Here is a 20,886-nt window from a genome sequence, read left to right on the forward strand (position 1 = left end):
CTGCCTTATCTGCAACCTGACCCGCAACCCGCCGACCACCATCAAACAGGAAGTCATGCTGCTGCAAACCGAAAGTGACATCATCAAAAGTGGGTGGGGCAGAAACACATTTTGTAAAACTTTAAAAGGAGTAAAATATAAACAATATTAGATGAGATAAGAAATTTAGAGGAGACCCGACCAGCATCTATACTCGCACCTGAAAATCTTCACATCATTCCGCAGGGTTCCCGCTTTTTTTGCAGGTAACCCGCGGGTACCTGATCCACTGCAGGACTCTAGCATAGAATTATCTTCTATTTATTGACCATTAAACAGACCATGTTATGCACGTAGTAGTACTCTTTGTCCAGTACAAAGCTACATCACAATATGGACAATAGGCAAAATCTTGTGTGTAAATGCAAATACAGACAGAATAATAATATGTAAATACACTACCACAAGCCTTTATAGCCTCCTTAAAGGAGAAGGAAACCCCCAGTTTCACTTCGTGACATTCGGCGCATGCGCAGTAGAGCTGTACCGGTACCTGTTCCTACTGCGCATGCGCCAGAAAACGCCGATCAGAGCAGGAAGAAGACGCGCGTGGGAGAAGATGGCGACTGCGTACTCCGTGGACAGGACCTGCGCAGAGGGGTGAGTAAAAAGTTAGGGGCATTTGCCCAGGGGGACAGGTAGGCCAGGGGGGAGGAGGGAGGGGGGGGCAGCACAGGGGAGGGGGGGAGGGGTTTAGCGCCCTGGGGGTTTCCTTCTCCTTTAAATGTAGATAAATGGAGCATAAAACCTGCATATGAAAATGTCCTGTTTCTATTTACAGATACAGAAAAATACGGATCCGCACACACTTTATCATCAAGCAGATCTGCTTGATGATAAAGTGTGTGCGGATCCGTATTCTTCTGTATCTTTGCATAAGGGACCTTGCCTGGTCCACGGAGAACCAGCACCACTGGAAGCAGAGGAGTAAACTAACAGGTGTGCGGTGGTGAGAATTACTGTTTCTATTTACAACCTCCAACAACTTCTCAATTTATTTGCATTAACAAGTTTGAAACAATGTAGCAGAAATCAGTTCTCATCAAAGTCTTTCATCAGCTTGCTTCTGCTACAATGTTTTAGGGATGCACCAAATACAAGGTTCGGTTCAGAATTCGGCTGAATACTTCTGCCCGGCCAAACCGAATCCTAATTTGCATATGCAAATTAGGGGTGGGGAGGACATTGTGTGACTTTTTGTGACAAAACAAGGAAATAAAAAATGTTTTCCCCTTCCCATCCCTTATTCTAATGCAAATTAGGATTCGGATTGGTATTCGGTCGAATCTTTCACGAAGGATTCGGGGGTTTGGCCGAATCCAAAATAGTGGCTTCGGTGCATCCCTACAATGTTTTAGGAGTCAACACCAGTAGTTCACAGAATGCAACAGTCAGACATAAACTGCTTTCAACAGCACATTTTCAAATGATTTTAAAACTACTGAAGGGTGGTGGCAGGCCGAGACGTGGCTACTGTGGGAGATTAGTCAGCAACAAATTGCCTCTTCTTTGGCAACTAATCTCCCCTAAATGCCTTCCCGCCGGCTAGAATGTAAATCGCCGCAGGGATGGCAGTCGGAACACTTCGTTTTCCAAAGATGCCTCACGAGGAAACTTCAGGCGACTTCGGGAAGCCGAATCGATCCGAGTGCCATCCCGCCGGAGATTTATATTCTAGCCAGCGGGAAGGCATTTAGGGGAGATTAATCGCCCGAAGAAGAGGCAATTTGTTGCTGACTAATCTCCCACAATAGCCACATCTGCCACCACCCTAAATGTCCAAGAGTTTTTGTGAAGAGATTCCATTGAAGCTAGAATAACATATACACTAGCCAGGCCACAGAAAAGAGGCACCTTGTTATTCTTTTTACTACAGGCATGGGATTGGTTATCCAGAAACCCATTATACAAAAAGCTCTGAATTATAGAATGGCCTTCTCCCATACACTCCATATTATCCAAATTAGGGATGCACCGAATCCAGGATTCGGCCTTTTTCAGCAGGATTTGGATTCGGCCGAATCCTTCTGCCTGGCCGAACCAAATCCTAATTTGCATATTCAAATTAGGGGTGGGGAGGGAAATCACGTGACTTTTTGTCCCCTTCCCAACCACTAATTTGCATAGGCAAATTAGGATTCGGATTGGTATTCGGCCGAATCCTTCACAAAGGATTTGGGGGTTCGGCCGAATCCAAAATAGTGGATTCAGTGCATCCCTATATGAAACACAAACCTGTACCCCAAGGATCCCTAATCCAAATATTTCAAATTTTTAAACAATTATTCCCTTTTTCTGTGTAATATTAAAACAGTAGCTTGTACTAGATCCAAACTAAGATATCATGAATCCTTATTGCAGTGTTCCCCAATCAGTAGCTCGTGAGCAACATGTTGCTCTCCAACCCTTTGGATGTTGCTCTCAGTGTCCTCAAAGCAGGGGCTTATTTTTAAATTCCAGGCTTGGAAGCAAGTTTCAATTACATTAAAACTAAGTACAGTGCCAAGTAAAGCCTCTTGTAGGCTGCCAGTCAACATAGGGACTACCAAATAACCAATCACAACCCTTATTTGGAATCCACAGGAACATTTCTCATGCCTGTGTTGCTCCCCAACTCTTTTTACATTTGAATGTGGCTCACAGGTAAAAAAAGGTTGGGGACCCCTGCCTTATTGGAAGCAAAACCAGCCAATTGGGTTTATTTAATGTTTACATGATTTTCTAGTAGACTTAAGGTATGAAGATCCAAATTACAGAAAGATCCATTATCCGGAAAACCCCAGGTCCCGAGCATTCTGGATAACAGGTCCCATACCTGTACAGTATTACCAGTGTGGATGCCCATGTAAGAAATACCCTAGCCTGTGCATCCTAACAAACACTTACCTCTGCCAACTGCAGATTCTCAGCCTTCACTCGCACACTCTTAGAGATGGACTCAAGGACCTCGGCAGCATTAGAGTTGTCCTTGCTTATGCTCACCAAAAACTGGTTAAAAAAATTGAACATTGGCTTCAGTAACAAAAACATTGCATCAATATCATGAATGTATATAGGGTACAGACAGGCTGCAGCTTGGAATTCCCTGATGCAGGGCCACATATGTTAAAGCCCCACATATCTTACATCCCTTTACAACAGGGGAACTGGGCTGCCTCTGGTCCTGGCTGCAGTCTATAATAGCTAAAAAAACAACCTGTGTTAGGGCTATTCCACACGGGGAGATAGCCTTGCGTTTGCGGTCGCGGCGACAAAGCGCCGCGCCAGTCGCCGCGACCGGCGCAGGCGACAGTTTTGTATGGGCGCCTATGTAAAAACTCCTGTGCTAACCACACGAGGCGATGCGCTTTTCAACAGTCGCCTGAAAATGCCTCGCCAGGCTTTTTCAGGCGACTGTTGAAAAGCGCATCGCCTCGTGTGGTTAGCACAGGCGTTTTTACATAGGCGCCCATACAAAACTGTCGCCTGCGCCGGTCGCGGCGACTGGCGCGGCGCTTTGTCGCCGCGACCGCAAACGCAGGGCTATCTCCCCGTGTGGACTAGCCCTAAAGCCCAGGAAGCTTTTCGCTTCAGAAAAGGTGACAGGGCAACAATCCATCATGCGGCGCTCAATTTCTCCTCCCTGGCTATCTCCTATAAGGAAGGCCGGGAGGAGAAATCGAACACCGCACGATCGATTGCCCAATCGCTTTCTGAAGAGGAGCACAAGCGGAGTTTTGGTAAGTTGTTTCTTAATAAAGACTTTGCAATTTTAAAATTTAATTTGTCTTGGTTTTTTTTTAATGTATACTAACAATTTTTTTAAAAAAATTATGTTGATGTTACTGGTCCTTTAAATAGTTAAATTTGTAATATAATAGCCAGAACACTACTTCCTGCTTTTCAGCTGTCTTGGTTTACACTGTCCGGTTACCCTGGTTACCAGGCAGTAACCAATCAGAGACTTGAGGGGGCCACATGGATCATATCTGTTGCTTTTGAATCTGAGCTAAATGCAGAGGATCAATTGCAAACTCACTGAACAGAAATGTACCATGTGGCCCCCCTTCAAGTCGCTGACTAACTCAGATTTATAGAGCTGAAAAGCAGGGAGTAGTATTCTGGATATTATGTGAGACATCCAGTAACTCCCGCCTTTACACATTACATTTTTGGCTAACTAAATTTATTACAAGCATTTTTTATTTTGCACAGCCTATCTGTTTAACAAATTTTTATTTTTACACTGAACTGTTTCTTTAAGAACTGGAGTCCAAAACTGCACTGCATACCCCAGATCAGTTATGTTGAAAAGCTATGAGTAGGAAATGTATATCCAAAAGAAATGGGTCAATGTGGTTATGTATAAAGCATGCTAGCAAGCTGTATAGGTAGGAGGATATAACAGAGAAAATATATAAAAGGGCCCCTATATAATATAAAAATAGTTGTATAATGCTCTAACAGGCTATGGACAAGAAATATACAACAAAATGACACAGGCCTATATATAGTATAAAGGACATCACAAGAGGGTCAAAGTAGCATAGAAGTTGCATAGAGGAGACTCACAAAACATTATAAACATGGGTAATAGAGCTGACTCACCTTAATAGGCTTCTTGTGAGGCTCCCGGGCAAAATAAAACACAGTGAGAACCTTCTGCTTCTGGGGCAAGGGCACTGGCAGATACAGGAATGGGTCAAATGTGATGGACACCTAGAGAGAGAGATAATATGAGTATACATGTATGATAATGGATACATTGTAAAATTGCAACTTAAGCTCATTAAAATCATAAGTAAACAATTTTTTCCATCAGTAAAATTATTGCACACACACAAAATATGGGACCTGTTATCCAGTATGCTGGGGACCTGGGATCTTTCCGAAATTTGGCCCTTCATACCTTAAGTCTACTAGAAAATCAAATAACATTAAATAAACCCAAAAGGCTGGTTTTGCTTCCAATAAGGATTAATTATATCTTAGTTGGGATCATGTACAATGTACTGTTTTATTATTACAGAGAAAAAGGAAATCATTTTAAAACATTTGGATTATTTAGATAAAATTTAGTCTATGGGAGCTGGCCTTTCCGTAATTCAGAACAATGACAGTGCAGTGCATTAAATACAGCATCCTAAATATATAATAAATAAAAATTTGTGCCATAATGTTTCCAAAACACAGCTGCATTGTGCTTATAATATGAAAAGACATAATAATTTCCTACTTATACAGTATATTGTGTATATATTATAAATACATATTAAAGTGCACAGTGCCATAAAAAACACAGCAATCAGAGAGTAACAACATTTATAATCCTTCTGCCTGGCCGAACCGAATCCTAATTTGCATATGCAAATTAGGGACGGGGAGGGAAATCACGTCACTTTTTGTCAGAAAACAAGGAAGTAAAAAATGTTTTCCCTTCCCACCCCTAATTTGCATATGTAAATTAGGGTTCGGATTCGGTTCGGTATTCAGCCAAATCTTTCACAAAGGATTCGGGGGTTCGGCCGAATCCAAAAAAGTGGATTTGGTGCATCCCTAATTACTAGATTCATCAAAAATAAAAAAAATTAAAAAAAATAAAAAAGCTGTGGTGGCATATCATGATTAAGAAGCCTAATAACCTGAGGATAAACACTTTTCCTAAACCTCTTTGTTGTGACATTAAGCTTCTTAAGACGTTTTCCTGATTTTAAAGGGATACTGTCATGGGAAAAACATTTTTTTTCAAAATGAATCAGTTAATAGTGCTGCTCCAGCAGAATTCTGCACTGAAATCCATTTCTCAAAAGAGCAAACAGATTTTTTTATATTCAGTTTTGAAATCTGACATGGGGCTAGACATATTGTCAATTTCCCAGCTGCCCCATGTCATGTGACTTGTGCTCTGATAAACTTCAATCACTCTTTACTGCTGTACTGCAAGTTGGAGTGATATCACCCCCCCCCCAGCAGCCAAACAAAAGAACAATGGGAAGGTAACCAGATAACAGCTCCCTAACACAAGATAACAGCTGCCTGGTAGATCTAAGAACAACACTCAATAGTAAAAACCCATGTCCCACTGAGACACATTCAGTTACATTGAGAAGGAAAAACAGCAGCCTGCCAGAAAGCATTTCTCTCCTAAAGTGCAGGCACAAGTCACATGACTGGGGGCAGCTGGGAAATTGACAATATGTCTAGCCCCATGTCAGATTTCAAAATTGAATATAAAAAAATCTGTTTGCTCTTTTTAGAAATGGATTTCAGTGCAGAATTCTGGAGCAGCACTATTAACTGATGTGTTTTGAAAAAAACATGTTTACCGATGGCAGGATCCCTTTAATAAGTCAAACAGATAATTACAAGGGTGAGTTTCATCTCTAATAAGTATCTACATAATATCTTGTAGTGATGGTAAAGCAAATCTAGTGCAACTTTCTGCTGAGCAGATCACCCACTGTAAATCATTACGATCTTGTACATCAAAATTCCCAAACCATGAGATGATATTCTATGTCAGAACACTCTTAATGGCACCAAATTCTAAAACTCCAAATTTCGCCAATTTTCTTAAAATAATAAAGATGCTGCCTGGCCTTCTTAGACTGTGCTTGAATATGTTCAGACTATGTGAAGTGCTCTGAAATTTGGACCCCTAGATATGGATGACCAAGACCAAGAAAAATCTCTGGTACATGAGAATAGTATTGATTAACACTAGGTAAGAAATTAGGAGTTCTTGCTACCCGCTTCAGTCGGCTCAGCTGTATAAACAATTCTTAAGGTGGCCATACACGGGCCGATAAAAGCTGCCGACAGACCGTGTCAGCAGCTTATTGGCCCGTTTATGGGGCCCCCCGACGGGCTTCACCGATCGAGATCTGGCCTAAAGTCGGCCAGATCTCGATCGGATGGGACAGAAAATCCCGTCGGATCGCGGCTGCATCTATTCGCTGATGCGGTCCCGCGATCCGACCGCCCATTAAGGCATCGTTAGGATCCGATTGTTGGGCCCTAGGGCCCACGATCGGATGAGCCCGATATTGCCCACCTCAAGGTGGGCATATCGGAGGGAGATCCGCTCGTTTGGCGACATTGCCAAACGAGCGGATCTCTCAGTGTATGGGCACCTTTAATCATGCTATTAGTATTCACCCAAACAATCAATAGCATAAAATTGCTGGTTTAGTAACAAGGATGTTCTCACCTTCTCACAAACAGGACAAACCAGCTTGGACTTGTACTGGCCCTGGAACAAATCCACCACGAAGGAATCGTTCCGCATTTTATGCCGTAGCCAGGCCTCATCTGCCACCTCCTAAAAAAGACAATGAAGACAATTACTAAACTGGGTCACGCAAACAGAAGCCAACATGCTCTCATCAGCAAGCTATGACCCAAAATAAGTTACGTCACATGAATAATGAAAACTGAATTGGTAATATGCCATTTTTTCTTACTGGAATTAAGATCAGAGACTAGGGGCTGGACCCCATTGAATACTAAGAGAAAGCTAGATATAACTACTAATGTGCGAGAGTGACTTTCCATGGACCCGAACACTGAATGTGTGCCAGTGTATCCCCCTCACTGTAACATTGGTTTGGACTGGTGACTATCCTTGGAAGCATGAATAAGAGAGAGATCGCAAGATATAGTGCAAAATGGTGCCCAATGAAAGGGCCACTATACCTTTGTTTTTTCATATGGAGTAGCCTGATGGATATAATAACAGATGAATTTATAAGTATTCTCCGATCTGTCCCCCTTGATTTTTACCTCATCTGGCCTTCCGTCTGAATCCACAGTCTCTGTGTATGGCTTGTTCTGAATCCTGTTGAGATCTTCATGAAGCCCATCCAGTAGAAAAGCCATGAACTCCTGTGCATCATGCTGGGCGTAGCCTGTGAATTGACTTGCCTTACTGGCCACTATTGCCTGTGCAGAGGCAAACAACGGTATATTAATGTAAGTAAATGCTTATATAGGGACTGATTACACAAGTTGCCACAGCAACTAGGCCATTGAAAGCTTTGCTAGTCTCCTACTGGCTAGATCAGATGCCCAAAATGCAGCTCTTCTGTGCTCAACTGTAATGAAAATATAATATATTGTTGCACTGCACAGATAAAACTGGTGCATTTTACTATAGTTTATAAAATTAAGCTGCTGTGTAGCCATGGGGGCAGCCATTCAAGCTGGAAAAAGTGCACAGGAAACACAGCAGATAACAGACAAACTCTGTAGTATACAATGGGATTCTTCAGAACATATCCGTTATCTACTGTGTATCCTGTGCTTGAATGGCTGCCCCCATGGCTACACAGCAGCTTGTTTATATAAACTATAGTAGTACTTATCTGTTATCTACTGTGTATCCTGTGCTTGAATGGCTGCCCCCATGGCTACACAGCAGCTTGTTTATATAAACTATAGTAGTACTTATCTGTTATCTACTGTGTATCCTGTGCTTGAATGGCTGCCCCCATGGCTACACAGCAGCTTGTTTATATAAACTATAGTAGTACTTATCTGTTATCTACTGTGTATCCTGTGCTTGAATGGCTGCCCCCATGGCTACACAGCAGCTTATTTATATAAACTATAGTAGTACTTATCTGTTATCTACTGTGTATCCTGTGCTTGAATGGCTGCCCCCATGGCTACACAGCAGCTTGTTTATATAAACTATAGTAGTACTTATCTGTTATCTACTGTGTATCCTGTGCTTGAATGGCTGACCTCATGGCTACACAGCAGCTTATTTATATAAACTATAGTAGAGTTTCTAAAGCAACATACCAGTTTTACCAGTGCAGGGCAACACTACATTATATTGTCATTCATGTAAAACACTTTCATTTTTTGGGGTTACTGTACCTTTAAGTGTACAGATAGATATCCCTTTTTAAGACAAAGTAGAATAATGAACGTATTGTTTTAATTGCGCAAAGAGTAGTGATGGAGAGGGCCAATCAACCATCACAATGATCTCATGGCAAGAATTGTTAATCTGTCAGCATTTCCATCTTCCACCTGTGCAACTATGAAGATTTCAGGCCTCTACATGAGCCCACAACGGTCATCAATTGGAAAGAAAGAGGTGGAAGCGAAAATTGTGGGCCTTAGGTTAAAAGGGTTATTCACCTTTAGATTAACTTTTAGTATGCTGTAGAAAGTGATATTCTGAGTCAATTTGCAATTGGTCTTCATTTATTATTATTTGTGGTCTTTGAATTATTTAGCAGTTTACAATTCCAGCTACTATCCGGTTGCTAGGGCTCAATTGAACCTAGCAACCAGGTAGTGGTTTGAAAAAGTGACAGAAATATGAATAGAGAAGGGCATCAATAGAAAGAGAAGTAATAAGAAGAATAAAATTGTTCCCTTGCAGAGTACATTTTTTTGGCTGTTGGGGACAGTGACCCCCATTTGAAAGCTGGAAAGAATAAAAAAAACGAAGACCAATTGAAAAGTTACTAAAAATGAACCCAAAGATGAACCTCCCCTTAACAGCAAAGGCGTTGCTTACCTTGAGCTTAGATGGCTGAAAAGCATGGTGGGTTCCTTTCCAAAGGGCCCGTAAAAGCACAGCAAAGCTAACTGCCAGTCGGCCACCAGTTCCAAGGGGGTTATTGCAGTTAATCTCTGATTCAAAAGAGCGATCTATATGCAAAGTATAGGTAGGAAGAAAAACAGAAAATTAATTTATGTTAATCCTGAAAACTGCAAGTGAACACAGACATCAAAGAAACAAAAAAAACATTAGTGGAGAACTTCAATAATGTCAATAAACGTCTTACCGAGGAGGATGAGACCGGATGTGAAGCACAAGTTCCTGCACAATCCTACCTATGGGGGTTATTTACTAAACTCTGAATGTCAAAAACTTGTGTTCGTGTTTTTTTTAGTATAAAATACGAATTTTTAGTGGGAAAATCCGGCATCTCAGACCTGCTGGGGTTGCATATAAGTCAATGGGAGAGGTTCCAAAGATATCTTGATCTGTGCTGGGTTTCATGCAATAATCCGAAAATGTTGTGGTTTTTGGGTAAAAATCAGGAAAAAAAAAATCGGAGTTTTTTGGTGGAAAATCTGAAAAATTCGTACGATACGTTTTTTTTCTGAAAACAAAATTTTCGGGAAAGTGTATTGATTAGGGATGCACCGAATCCAGGATTCGCCCTTTTTCAGCAGTATTTGGCCGAATCCTTCTTGCTGGACGAGTCGAAACCTAATTTGCATATGTAAATTAGAGGCGAGGAGGGAAATCTTGTGACTTTTTGTAAAAAAAACAAAAACAAGGAAGTACAAAATGATTTCCCCTTCCAACCCCTAATTTGCATATGCAATTAGGAATCAGTTCAGTATCCGGCCGAATCTTTCCTGAAGGATTCGGCCGAATCAAAAATAGAGGATTCGGTGCATCCCTAGTATTGATAAATAAGGAGTAAAAACCCGTGCAGTAGTTTTCAGAAAATATTGAGATAAATTCGGACTTTGATATATGAGCCTCCCCAAGTTACGGACCTTGAAAGTAGTCTCTCAGCTCCCGGGTGTTGGACAAGGATTGGATAACACTGTTCATGAAGCAGGTGTTCCCCAGGTTAACCAGACCAGTAAAACCAGGTGGGCAGACTCTTTTCTCTTCTTCTTCTTCTTGCTGCACATTTTCACTGCTCACCCCACTGTGTGTCATTGGTGGAACCATGCATGTTGGTTTGGGCTGAGGATACAAACGGGAATCAACAGACATGACCGGATGTGTTTTACTGTACAAGTAAGTCACTAAGCTGCTTAACGGTGGGACTTACTGTAGCCAGAAGCTGCTCTGATTTTACAGAGACGTGATCAGTTGTTGTCCTGGAGGTGACCTTGTCTAGGCTGGTGTCCTCTGCTCTTGGCTTCTCTTTCTCTACTGCTCTGGTCTCCTCTTTGTTGGACAGAGAATGCGGATTACTTCCAGGTTGAGTTTTATCAAGGGGAGGTGGACCAGCAGGCATTGCAACCTTGGCACCACCCACTGCACCTTAAAAAAGGGGAAATGGGGTGTTGTCTTTAGCAACAGGTCCTTCTCAAAAATAAGCAAGTGAGAAAGTTCATCGTAGCTTAGATAACAGCAACAGTTACTAACCTACTTATAACATTATACAAGGAAGAAAAGAGTGTTTAAAGGGATTGTTCAACTTTAAATTAACTTTTAGTATGATGTAGAGAGTGATATTCTGAGACAATTTTTTATTATTTGTGGTTTTTGAGTTATTTAGCCTATTATTCAGCAGCTCTCCAGATTTCAGTTTCAGCCATCTGGTTGCTAGGGCCTAAATTACCCTAGCAACCATGCACTGATTTGAATCATCAGAGACTGTAATATGAATAGGAGAGGCCTGAATAGAAAGAGTAAAAAAAAAAAAGTAGCAATGACAATACATGGAAGAAGTCAAATAATTAAAAAACTATAAAAAAAACAAAAAAAAAAAACGATGGCCAATGAAAAAGTTGTTTAGAATTAGTAACTCGATTACATACTAAAAGTGAACGTGAACCACCCCTTTAAAGAAGGGATGCAGCCGAATCCTTCACGAAAGATTCGGCCGAATACCGAAGAGAATCCTAATTTGCACATGTAAATTAAGGATGGGAAGGGAAAAAAACATTTTTACTTCCTTGTTTTGTGACAAAAAGCCACACGCTTTTCCTCCCTGCCCCTAATTTGCATATGCAAATTAGGATTTGGTTCGGTCGGGCAGAAGGATTCAGCCGAATCTGAATCCTGCTAAAAAAGGCAGAATCCTGGCTGAATTCCTGAACGGAATCCTGGATTCGTTGCATCACTTAAGAGAGAATATAAAAAATACCTTGCAGGCAAACAATTCCCTTGTTGGGGGTGAAAGGGCAACTGTAGCCTCAACATAATTGTATCTCAATGACATTTGGGTAAAGGGCTTCTATAGAAAATAAATAATAAAGACCAATTGAAAAGTTGCTTATAATTAGCCATTCTATAACATACTAAAAGTTAACGTAAAGGTGAACCACCCCTTTAAATCAGGTAATTTACATGATAAAACATTATTCAGCTACATGGCACTATCAGTTGTGCCAGTGACAGGCTATGCTTTTTCTCCAGCTGCACAGTTGGCACAAGCTTGGAGGAGGCCAAACAGAGAACCTACACAAGATAGAGCAGGGATTCACATTAGCAATTTGTAATGTTGGTGAACTGGTTTATTGTACCAGAATTATCTGCTGGTAACAGCAATTGGCCCATTCTTTCAGGCAGATTCACTGCAGCTTGGTAAAAGAGAACTAAAGCTTAACTAATTGTTTTTCTTTCTAAATGTACAACATTTCTAGCTACTTCTTTAAACTATAAACCATGAAGGCCAATTGAAAAGTTGCTTAGAATTGGCCATTGTATAACTATAAAGGTGGCCATACACGGATAGATCCGCTCGTTTGGCGATGTCGCCAAACGAGCGGATCTCCCTCCGATATGCCCACCTTGAGGTGGGCAATATCGGGCTGATCCGATCGTGGGCCCTAGGGCCCAACGATCGGATCCTAGCGTTCGCCAAACGGGCGGTCGGATCGCGGGACCGCATCAACTAACAGATGCGGCCGCGATCCGACGGGATTTTTAATCCCATGCGATCGAGATCTGGCCGACTTTCGGCCAGATCTCGATCGGGGAAGCCCGTCGGGGGCCCCCATACACGGGCCAATAAGCTGCCAACACGGTCTGTCGGCAGCTTTTATCGGCCCGTGTATGGCCACCTTGAGTTAACTAAAATGTGAACAACCGCTTTAAAGGAGAAGTAAAGCTTAACTCAAAAAGTAGAAATGTTGTGTTTTGTGCTTCTGTACCAGCCCAAGGCAACCACGGCCCTTTAGCAGTAAAGATCTGTGTCTCCAAAGATGCCCCAGTAGCTCCCCATCTTCTTTTCTGCTGATTCACTGCACATGCTCTGTGCTGCTGTCACTTACTGAGCTTAGGGACCCACTCACAATATACAGTACACATAGAATAGAAATGTCACACTATAAGGCTGATTAGTAATTAACACACATAATTACTACATGGCAGCACAGAAACCAGTGCAATTAGCATCAGAATTTAATAATCAGCCCTGTAGCATCAGCTTATATTACAGACCAACCTCATTTTCTGCTTGATAATTTGTGACGACCCCTAAGCTTAGCTTCTCAACAGCTGCTCAGAGCCCATTGAGCATGTGAGTGTCACAGACACTTTCCAAGATGGCGACCCCCTGTGACAAGTTTGAAGTCCTGGATCATTGCTGCTATTGACAAGCTGATGCTGGTGCAATAATTTCAGTAAATAATATAAGGCATTTTTTGCCATATTCATTCTTAGGGTTCTGCTGTGTAGCCATGGGGGCAGCCATTCAAGCACAGGATACACAGTAGATAACAGATAAGTACTACTATAGTTTATATAAACAAGCTGCTGTGTAGCCATGGGGGCAGCCATTCAAGCACAGGATACACAGTAGATAACAGATAAGTACTACTATAGTTTATATAAACAAGCTGCTGTGTAGCCATGGGGGCAGCCATTCAAGCACAGGATACACAGTAGATAACAGATAAGTACTACTATAGTTTATATAAACAAGCTGCTGTGTAGCCATGGGGGCAGCCATTCAAGCACAGGATACACAGCAGATAACATATACACTCTGTAGAATACAATGGGATTCTTCAGAACATATCCGTCATCTACTGTGTATCCTGTGCTTGAATGGTTGCCCCCATGGCTACACAGCAGCTTGTTTATATAAACTGTAGTAGTACTTATCTGTTATCTACTGTGTATCCTGTGCTTGAATGGCTGTCCCCATGGCTACACAGCAGCTTGTTTATATAATCTATAGTTTCTGAAGCAAGCACACCAGTTGTACCACTGCAGCACAAAAGAACATTATATATTGTCATTACTTTTGGACACTCATTTTTTGGTGTTATTGTTCCTTTAAATAATTTAAAAAAATACATATTTCACAATCTCCTTGGCTAGCCTTCAGTATACTGAACTGATCAATCTAGACTGTCTCTTGGCAAACAAAACACAGTGGCGCCAATGTTATAAATCACAACCCTTAAGGTGACAAGAGACTCCATGATAACGTCCTGGCTCCTTTTACCAGGATATTCTGCCTATGTAAATATCTCTATGCAACCTACTCAATCAAAGCCTGTTGTATATCTAGAACTATCTATATTAAAATTCCAACACCTTGTTCTTTGGGCAAAAGGTAGAATTCTGGATTCAGACCTTGTGTGGCTGGTGCCTCTAAGCCACCCCACCTCTGGCTTTGCTTCTTTTGCAGGGAAATATCAACCCGAGCGCCGGTGAAACAGAAACGACACAAATCAGGTTCAATAAGATTTCTGCAAAAAATCATAGTAAAGTCTAGTTAAAGCGGAGAGAAATGTATTACCCCGAACCCTGAAAATATGCATTACCCTTGCCCCAAGTAAAAAGAAAGCCGAGAATGATTCATTACATAAAAGCTTAGTAACAGTCTAAAAGGGGTAGTTCGCCTTTAAGGTAACTTTTAGTATGTTATAGAATGGCCAATTCTAAGCAACGTTTCAATTGGTTTTCATTATTCATTTATCATAATTATTCCTTTTTTTTTGTTGCAGCTTTCAAATGGACGTCGCTGACCCCTTCTAAAAAGCAAATGCTCTGTAAGGCTACAAATGTATTGTTATTACTACTTGGTATTCCTCATTTTTCTATTCAGCCCCTCTCCTATTATATTCCAGCCTCTTATTCAAATCAATGCATGGTTGCTAGGGGAATTTGCACCCTAGCAACCAGATTCCTTAAAATGCAAATTGAAGAGTTGATGAATAAAAAGCTAAATAACTCAAAAACCTTAAATAATAAAAAATGAAAACCAATTGCAAATTGTCTCAGAATATCACTCTCTACATCATACTAACAGTTATGTCAAAGGTGACCAACCCAATTAAAGGAGAAGGAAAGCTACGAAATCAGTTCATTGCCACAATAGTGCAAGCCATAAAAGACTATATTTATTCTGCAGAATGCTTTACTATACCTGAGTAAACAGCTCTAGACAGCTCGGTTTGTTTAGGATAGCAGCTGCCATATTAGCTTGGTGTGACATCCCTTCCTGCCCGAGTCTCTCCCTGCTCACTTATAGCTCTGGGCTCAGATTTGGCCATTCTAGAACATACTAAAAGTTACCTTAAAGGTGAACCACCCCTTTAAGACTGTGAGGGGAGGGGAGGAGAGAGGAGCAAACTGAGCATGCTCAAGCCCTGCCCTGGAGGTTTATGCTGAAAACAGAAAGTCTGATACAGAAGCCCATGTATACACAATAGAAGGAAAGAAATGCTGTGTTTCTTTTGACAGAGCAGCATATAGACCTTTCTGATAAAGCTTACTTAATTTTAGCATTTCCTTCTCCTTTAAACACATGGTTTTCCTTGAAGGACAGAAGCAATCCTCCCAAAAAGTTGTTGACTTTTGCTTCATTTTGGAATTAAATATCCTACCTGAGTTTTACTTGCCACCTGAACACAGTATCTGGCGTGGAGTTCGGATGAAGTCGCATGAAATTTGGATCCCTGGGGGGGATAGAAAAAAAATTGTCATTGTGTAAGCAAATGAATATTGAACCCTTGAAAAACATGTTAACTCTTCCAATGCTGGGTCAAGTAGTATCTGCGTCACAGGCAACACTACCTGTCTTGGTGTCCCCACCAGATCCTTGCTTGCCCACTCACTTGCCCCTGTGCTGGTCATCCGCTCTCTACTTGCACCCCAAGCGATGCCTCTGCTGCCTACCCCCTATTAACGGCCCTGTATTCTAAAACCTTATCTGCAAATCCTGTATTCTGAATCCTGAATTTAGTGCATCTCTAGTTTTTGACAGGAAGAAAGTAGACACAGTCACTTGAGTACCAGGATATACGATTCCTCACCACAGAATAGAACTTAAGTTTTTTTTAAACAAGAAAAAACTAACCAAATTCAGCTCAACATTTTCCTCAATTTTCAGCGACAAATAAAGAACCATGTTATTTGGTGACGTGGCAACTCTTGAAGCTTATTTGGCATGTAAACTAGACTGGCAAAGATACCAAAAGTTTCAAATATTCTAACAATATTAGGGATGCACCGAATCCAGGATTTGATTCGGGATTCAGACTTTTTCAGCAGGATTCGGCCGAACCGAATACGAATCCTAATTTGCATATGCAAAGAAATTGTGTGATTTTGTGTCAGAAAACAAGGAAGTAAAAAATGTTTTCACCTTCCCACCCCTTATTTGCATATGCAAATTAGGATTTGGCTCGGTATTCGGTCAAATCTTTCGCGAAGGATTCAGGGGTTCAGTCGAATCCAAAATAGTGGATTCGCTGAATCCCTAAAATATACACCTAATCATGCCCCAATGCAATACTAAGGGGCAGATTTATTAAGGGTCGGATTGAAAATTCTAATTTTCAAATGTTTTTATGGTCAAAACTGTCAAATTCGACTACGGAGTTTTCTAAAGTTTCTAATTTAATTAGCTTTTGGCAGAGAGGCCAGAACAGCCACAGCAGAAGATAAGATAGTTTTGTAACAATTTCAGATAAGCAAATAAATTATTGTAACAATATAAGATAACAGGTCCCTTGGGAAACGTTAGACTCACTGCTTAAAGGGATACTGTCATGGGAAAAAAAACATTTCAAAATGAATCAGTTAATAGTGCTGCTCCAGCAGAATTCTGCACTGGAATCAGTTTCTCAAAAGAGCAAACAGATTTTTTTTATATTCGATTTTGAAATCTGACATGGGGCTAGACATATTGTCAATTTCCCAGCTGCCCCAAGTCATGTGACCATACAAATGGGCGTGGTCAAAAAATTCCGCCGTGCTGTGCGGAGCAACTTTATTGTCCCTCTTTTTATTTCCAAATTTGGGAGGTATGTATATCGCCCCTTGTTTCCCTTTGAAATAAGTTGGCAACAAAACCATCCAGGTGACATTGTCCATGGCCTTAAAGAAGTTTTAATCACACACAAAAACAGTGACCTTCCCTGCGATTATTGCCTTGGAAACGGGTTGTACCTTGTTTTGAAGAGGAGTGTGAAATCTTGCTCCCGGAACAGCACTTTAGAAGTTTCTTTGCAGATCTCCTTTAAGTAAATGTGCACGACAACCACATCATTGCCCTTCTCATAGTGATCATTCTTCATAAACGTCAGGTTCACTATTGGCTCTGGCTCTAAAAAGAAAAGGATAAAGGACAATTGGAGTTTTGTTGTTTGTAACAGAGCAGGACGTTTCCCAGTAGGTGAAACAATAAGGACCCGCAGCACAAATATCCCCCGGGAACACCCCAGAGTGCTTATACCAGAGATAATCACACACATTGTAGCAATAATTCAGAACTGCAACCCTGCTGGCATCCGGGAATCTTTTTTAGGGATTTCATTGATTTCCCCAAATACCGTATTTTTTTAGAATGGAATCCAAATCAATTTCAATTTTATTTATTTTTTTAATCATTCACTGTCCAGAGTCACGACTTTGAGAGTTTGGATTTGATTCAGGGAAACACTTTGGATTTGGCCAACCCGAATTATGCAAAAAGTGCTTGGACTGAACTCAATGCAGAACGAAATCCTGAATTGGGTGCACATTGAAATTAACTTAATAGTGCTGCTCTCCCTAAAAATAAAGGTACAGGTATGGGATCCATTATCCAGAAACCCAGTATCCAGAAGGCTCAGAATTAGAGAAAGGCCATCTCCCACAGATTCAATTTTATCCAAATTATCCAGATCTTTAAAAAAGATTTACCTTTTCTCTGTGATAATAACCAACTTAGGAGTCCGTTTAGTAAAGTGCGGTAAATTTGACTATAAGTTTCCGCATATTATCACTGTGAATATGTTTCCCCCAAAATATCCGCAGCGACTAAGTTTACTAAGCAGCGGTGCGCTTAGAAGTAATTTCGATCACTGGCGGTAACTACGTTAACGAATCAGCTTCCGTTAGCGGTAATTTCTGCGAGTTGCGAATTTTCTAGCGACAAATTACGTTTGCGAATATTTAAGCTGTAAAATTGTCTTGTTTTATGGCTTTTACTATGGCATGATTTATGGCCAGATATGTATCATCAAAACTGCTGATCTGTCTGTTAATTGGCTCATGTGACCTATCGTGTTTTTTTTGTGTGCACCGTAAATCCTACGATCCCAGGGGACGGCCCTTATTTTTTGTAATGGCAATTTTCTATTAATGATTACCCAATGGTACATACTACTAGAAAAGTATATTATTATGAAAATGGTTTATTTACATGAAACAGGGTTTACATATGAGCTATTTTATGCAATGTATTTTTTATAGAGACCTACATTGCTCGGGGGTATAGTTTTCCTTTAAGGTATGAAAATTGCGGAAAGATCCGTTATCCGAAATACCCTGAGCATTCTGGATAACATGTTCCACACCTGTAACCTGTAATATGGCAGCTCCTTCTTATATTTATAAATGCAAACAAAGAGGGGAAAAACAGCTTGAAGAACAGTGGGGGTCATTTATCAACACTGGGCAAATTTGCCCATGGCAACCAATCAAATTGCTGCATTCATTGTTCTACTTGCAGCTGGCTTCAAAAAGCTAATCACTCATTGGTTTCTATAGGCAACGGCCCATGGGGAAATTTGCCCAGTGTGGACAAATGAGCCCCAGTGTGTTATGGCTTCAAAGCTACTTTTTCTATAAATGGGGAAATAAATGAAGGACAACAACTGCTTTTAAATATGATTAAAGCTTTCAGGCAATAGAAAAGAAAGAATACACAGACAGAGACACTATAATGACCAATTGAAAAGTTGCCAATAACAAGCATTCTTGACAATCCACCTGAGCTCTGCAGGTGCCTCTATACAAATATATCCCATAAAACGGGCCAAATGTAAAACACTGCTTCATATAAATAAAGTCTTATGAACATATAGCTAAGATATCTGCCTTACATGTGCTTATTCTCAGTAACCTTGTATTTTAGCTGCCCCCCTCCAAGCAAATGCTATCTGGATGGGATTGGATACTGTTCACATACATGGACTCTCTGTTATTACCTTCAGAGCAGGAAGTGTAGGTCATGGAATCCCCACATGGGGGCAAATTTACTAAAGGGCGAAGTGACTAACGCTGGCGCATTTTTGCCAGAGTGACGTCATTTCAGAACTTTACCAATTTACGGTCACCGGTGTAAATTCGCTAGCGAAGGAGATAGACTCTAGCGCTACTTCGCTCCCTAACGCCAGGCGAATGGACGTAACTGCGCAAATTTATTAAGACGCGGATTTTACAGAACGTTACCTCTTGCGCCAGACTTGCCTTCGCCACCTCAGACCAGGCAAAGTGCAATATAGTAGATAGGACTTCCTCAAAAAATAGTTGAAAATTTTTCTAAGAACCGAAAAACGCTGGTGTCTTTTCCTTTTTCAGGGTGATAGGCTGCAAAAGAGTGTCATTTTTTGGGGGGGGTAACCTCTTTTCCCCCTACATTTCCTAACATATGGCACATAAACTATATACTGGGCTCATGTGTAGGGCAATATAACAACTCTATTTCCCCGGCTTGTGTAGTGTAATGTATTTGCTGCAACATGTTTGCGCTATATAAATACATGTTAACATATATACGTCCATTCAACTTAAACTCAACGCCGTATGCAAATTACGCAACTCTAGCACAACTTCGCTTGGCGCAGTAATACTAGTGCAACTTCGCCAGCGTTTGGCGCCCTGGACGCAACTTCAGCATTTAGTGAATTATCGTTGTCCTGGCGAATCTACGCCTGTGGAAGTATGGCAATGTGAGCGAAGTCGTTGCTGCCGAATTTTCGTAGGTTAGTGAATTTGCCCCATGGTTTCCAGCATGTAACTGCACAATTGGGAGAGCAAATAAGACTATACCAGGGGAAACTCCAGACATCCCCTTTTACTTACTGGGACTGCTGACTTTGAACAAGAGACTACTATTAGGAAAGAAACGTGGGGAAGAATAAAAAAGGAAATAGGAAAGTGCTCTTATGGCCTCCGGGAAACCAATCCAGGAGGGCGGCAGTTAGTGGAGGGGGGTTGGAATATAACCTTTTACTACCAGTCCTGATCCCAGGCATGAGCTGTTTTATGATCTGTGCCAGAACCGTCACGGCATGGTGACAACGCAATGCAGCCAGTTAAAGAGAAAATGTATCCTGTTTATAAGCAACTAATAAATAATGAACTAAATAATGAAAGCAGTGCATGGAAACTGAGCGGAGTGTTCACACGTCACATGACATATGATGTAGAGAGTGATATTCTGAAACAATTTGCAATTGGTTTTCATTTTTTATTATCTGTGGTTTTTTAGTTATTTAGCTTTTTATTCAGCAGCTCTACAGTTTGCAATTTCAGCCATCCGGTTGCTAGGGGCCTACTTAGCCTAACAACGATGGATATGAATAAGGTTCTGGAATATGAAAAGGAGAGGGACTAAATAGAAAGAGGAGGAATAAAAAGTAGCAATAACAATACATGTGTAGCCTTACAGAGAATTTGTTTGCATATGGGAGTCAGTGACCCCCATTTAAAAGCTGGAATGAAGGCAAATAATTAAAAAGTATAAAAAATAAATAAAGGTATTTTCAGGTTACTGTGGCCCATAAGGAGGGAAATGGCTTTACTTTCATCAGAAAGTGTACTGCAAATCCATGACCTGCTTTCAATTGATTTTTATGAAAAGCCACTAGCAATGCAATAGCAGTGTGTTTGTAACAAAAGTATTGCAAAAGAATAATTTGCAT

At 41.0% G+C, this 20,886-nt stretch overlaps 1 protein-coding gene across 7 annotated transcripts in view; it reads right to left on the reverse strand.

The window, feature by feature from the left end:
• Positions 1–20,886, reverse strand: part of usp19.S (ubiquitin specific peptidase 19 S homeolog) — a 76,197-nt gene that overhangs the window by 38,217 nt on the left and 17,094 nt on the right. For 4 of the 7 annotated variants that reach the window (XM_018261424.2, XM_018261420.2, XM_018261418.2 and 1 more), the window contains exons 7-16: positions 17,144–17,300; positions 15,577–15,648; positions 14,282–14,436; positions 10,836–11,050; positions 10,552–10,747; positions 9,554–9,687; positions 7,801–7,959; positions 7,229–7,339; positions 4,627–4,737; positions 2,926–3,027 (exon numbers count right to left, since the gene is read on the reverse strand). In XM_018261424.2, coding sequence (XP_018116913.1) covers positions 2,926–3,027; positions 4,627–4,737; positions 7,229–7,339; positions 7,801–7,959; positions 9,554–9,687; positions 10,552–10,747; positions 10,836–11,050; positions 14,282–14,436; positions 15,577–15,648; positions 17,144–17,300 — 1,412 coding nt within the window. The remainder of the gene's footprint in view (positions 1–2,925; positions 3,028–4,626; positions 4,738–7,228; positions 7,340–7,800; positions 7,960–9,553; positions 9,688–10,551; positions 10,748–10,835; positions 11,051–14,281; positions 14,437–15,576; positions 15,649–17,143; positions 17,301–20,886) is intronic. The other 3 variants (XM_018261425.2, XM_018261422.2, XM_018261423.2) reach the window with 2 other exon arrangements.

This window comes from Xenopus laevis, chromosome 4S (assembly GCF_017654675.1).
Source record: "Xenopus laevis strain J_2021 chromosome 4S, Xenopus_laevis_v10.1, whole genome shotgun sequence".
Lineage (NCBI taxonomy): Eukaryota > Metazoa > Chordata > Amphibia > Anura > Pipidae > Xenopus > Xenopus laevis.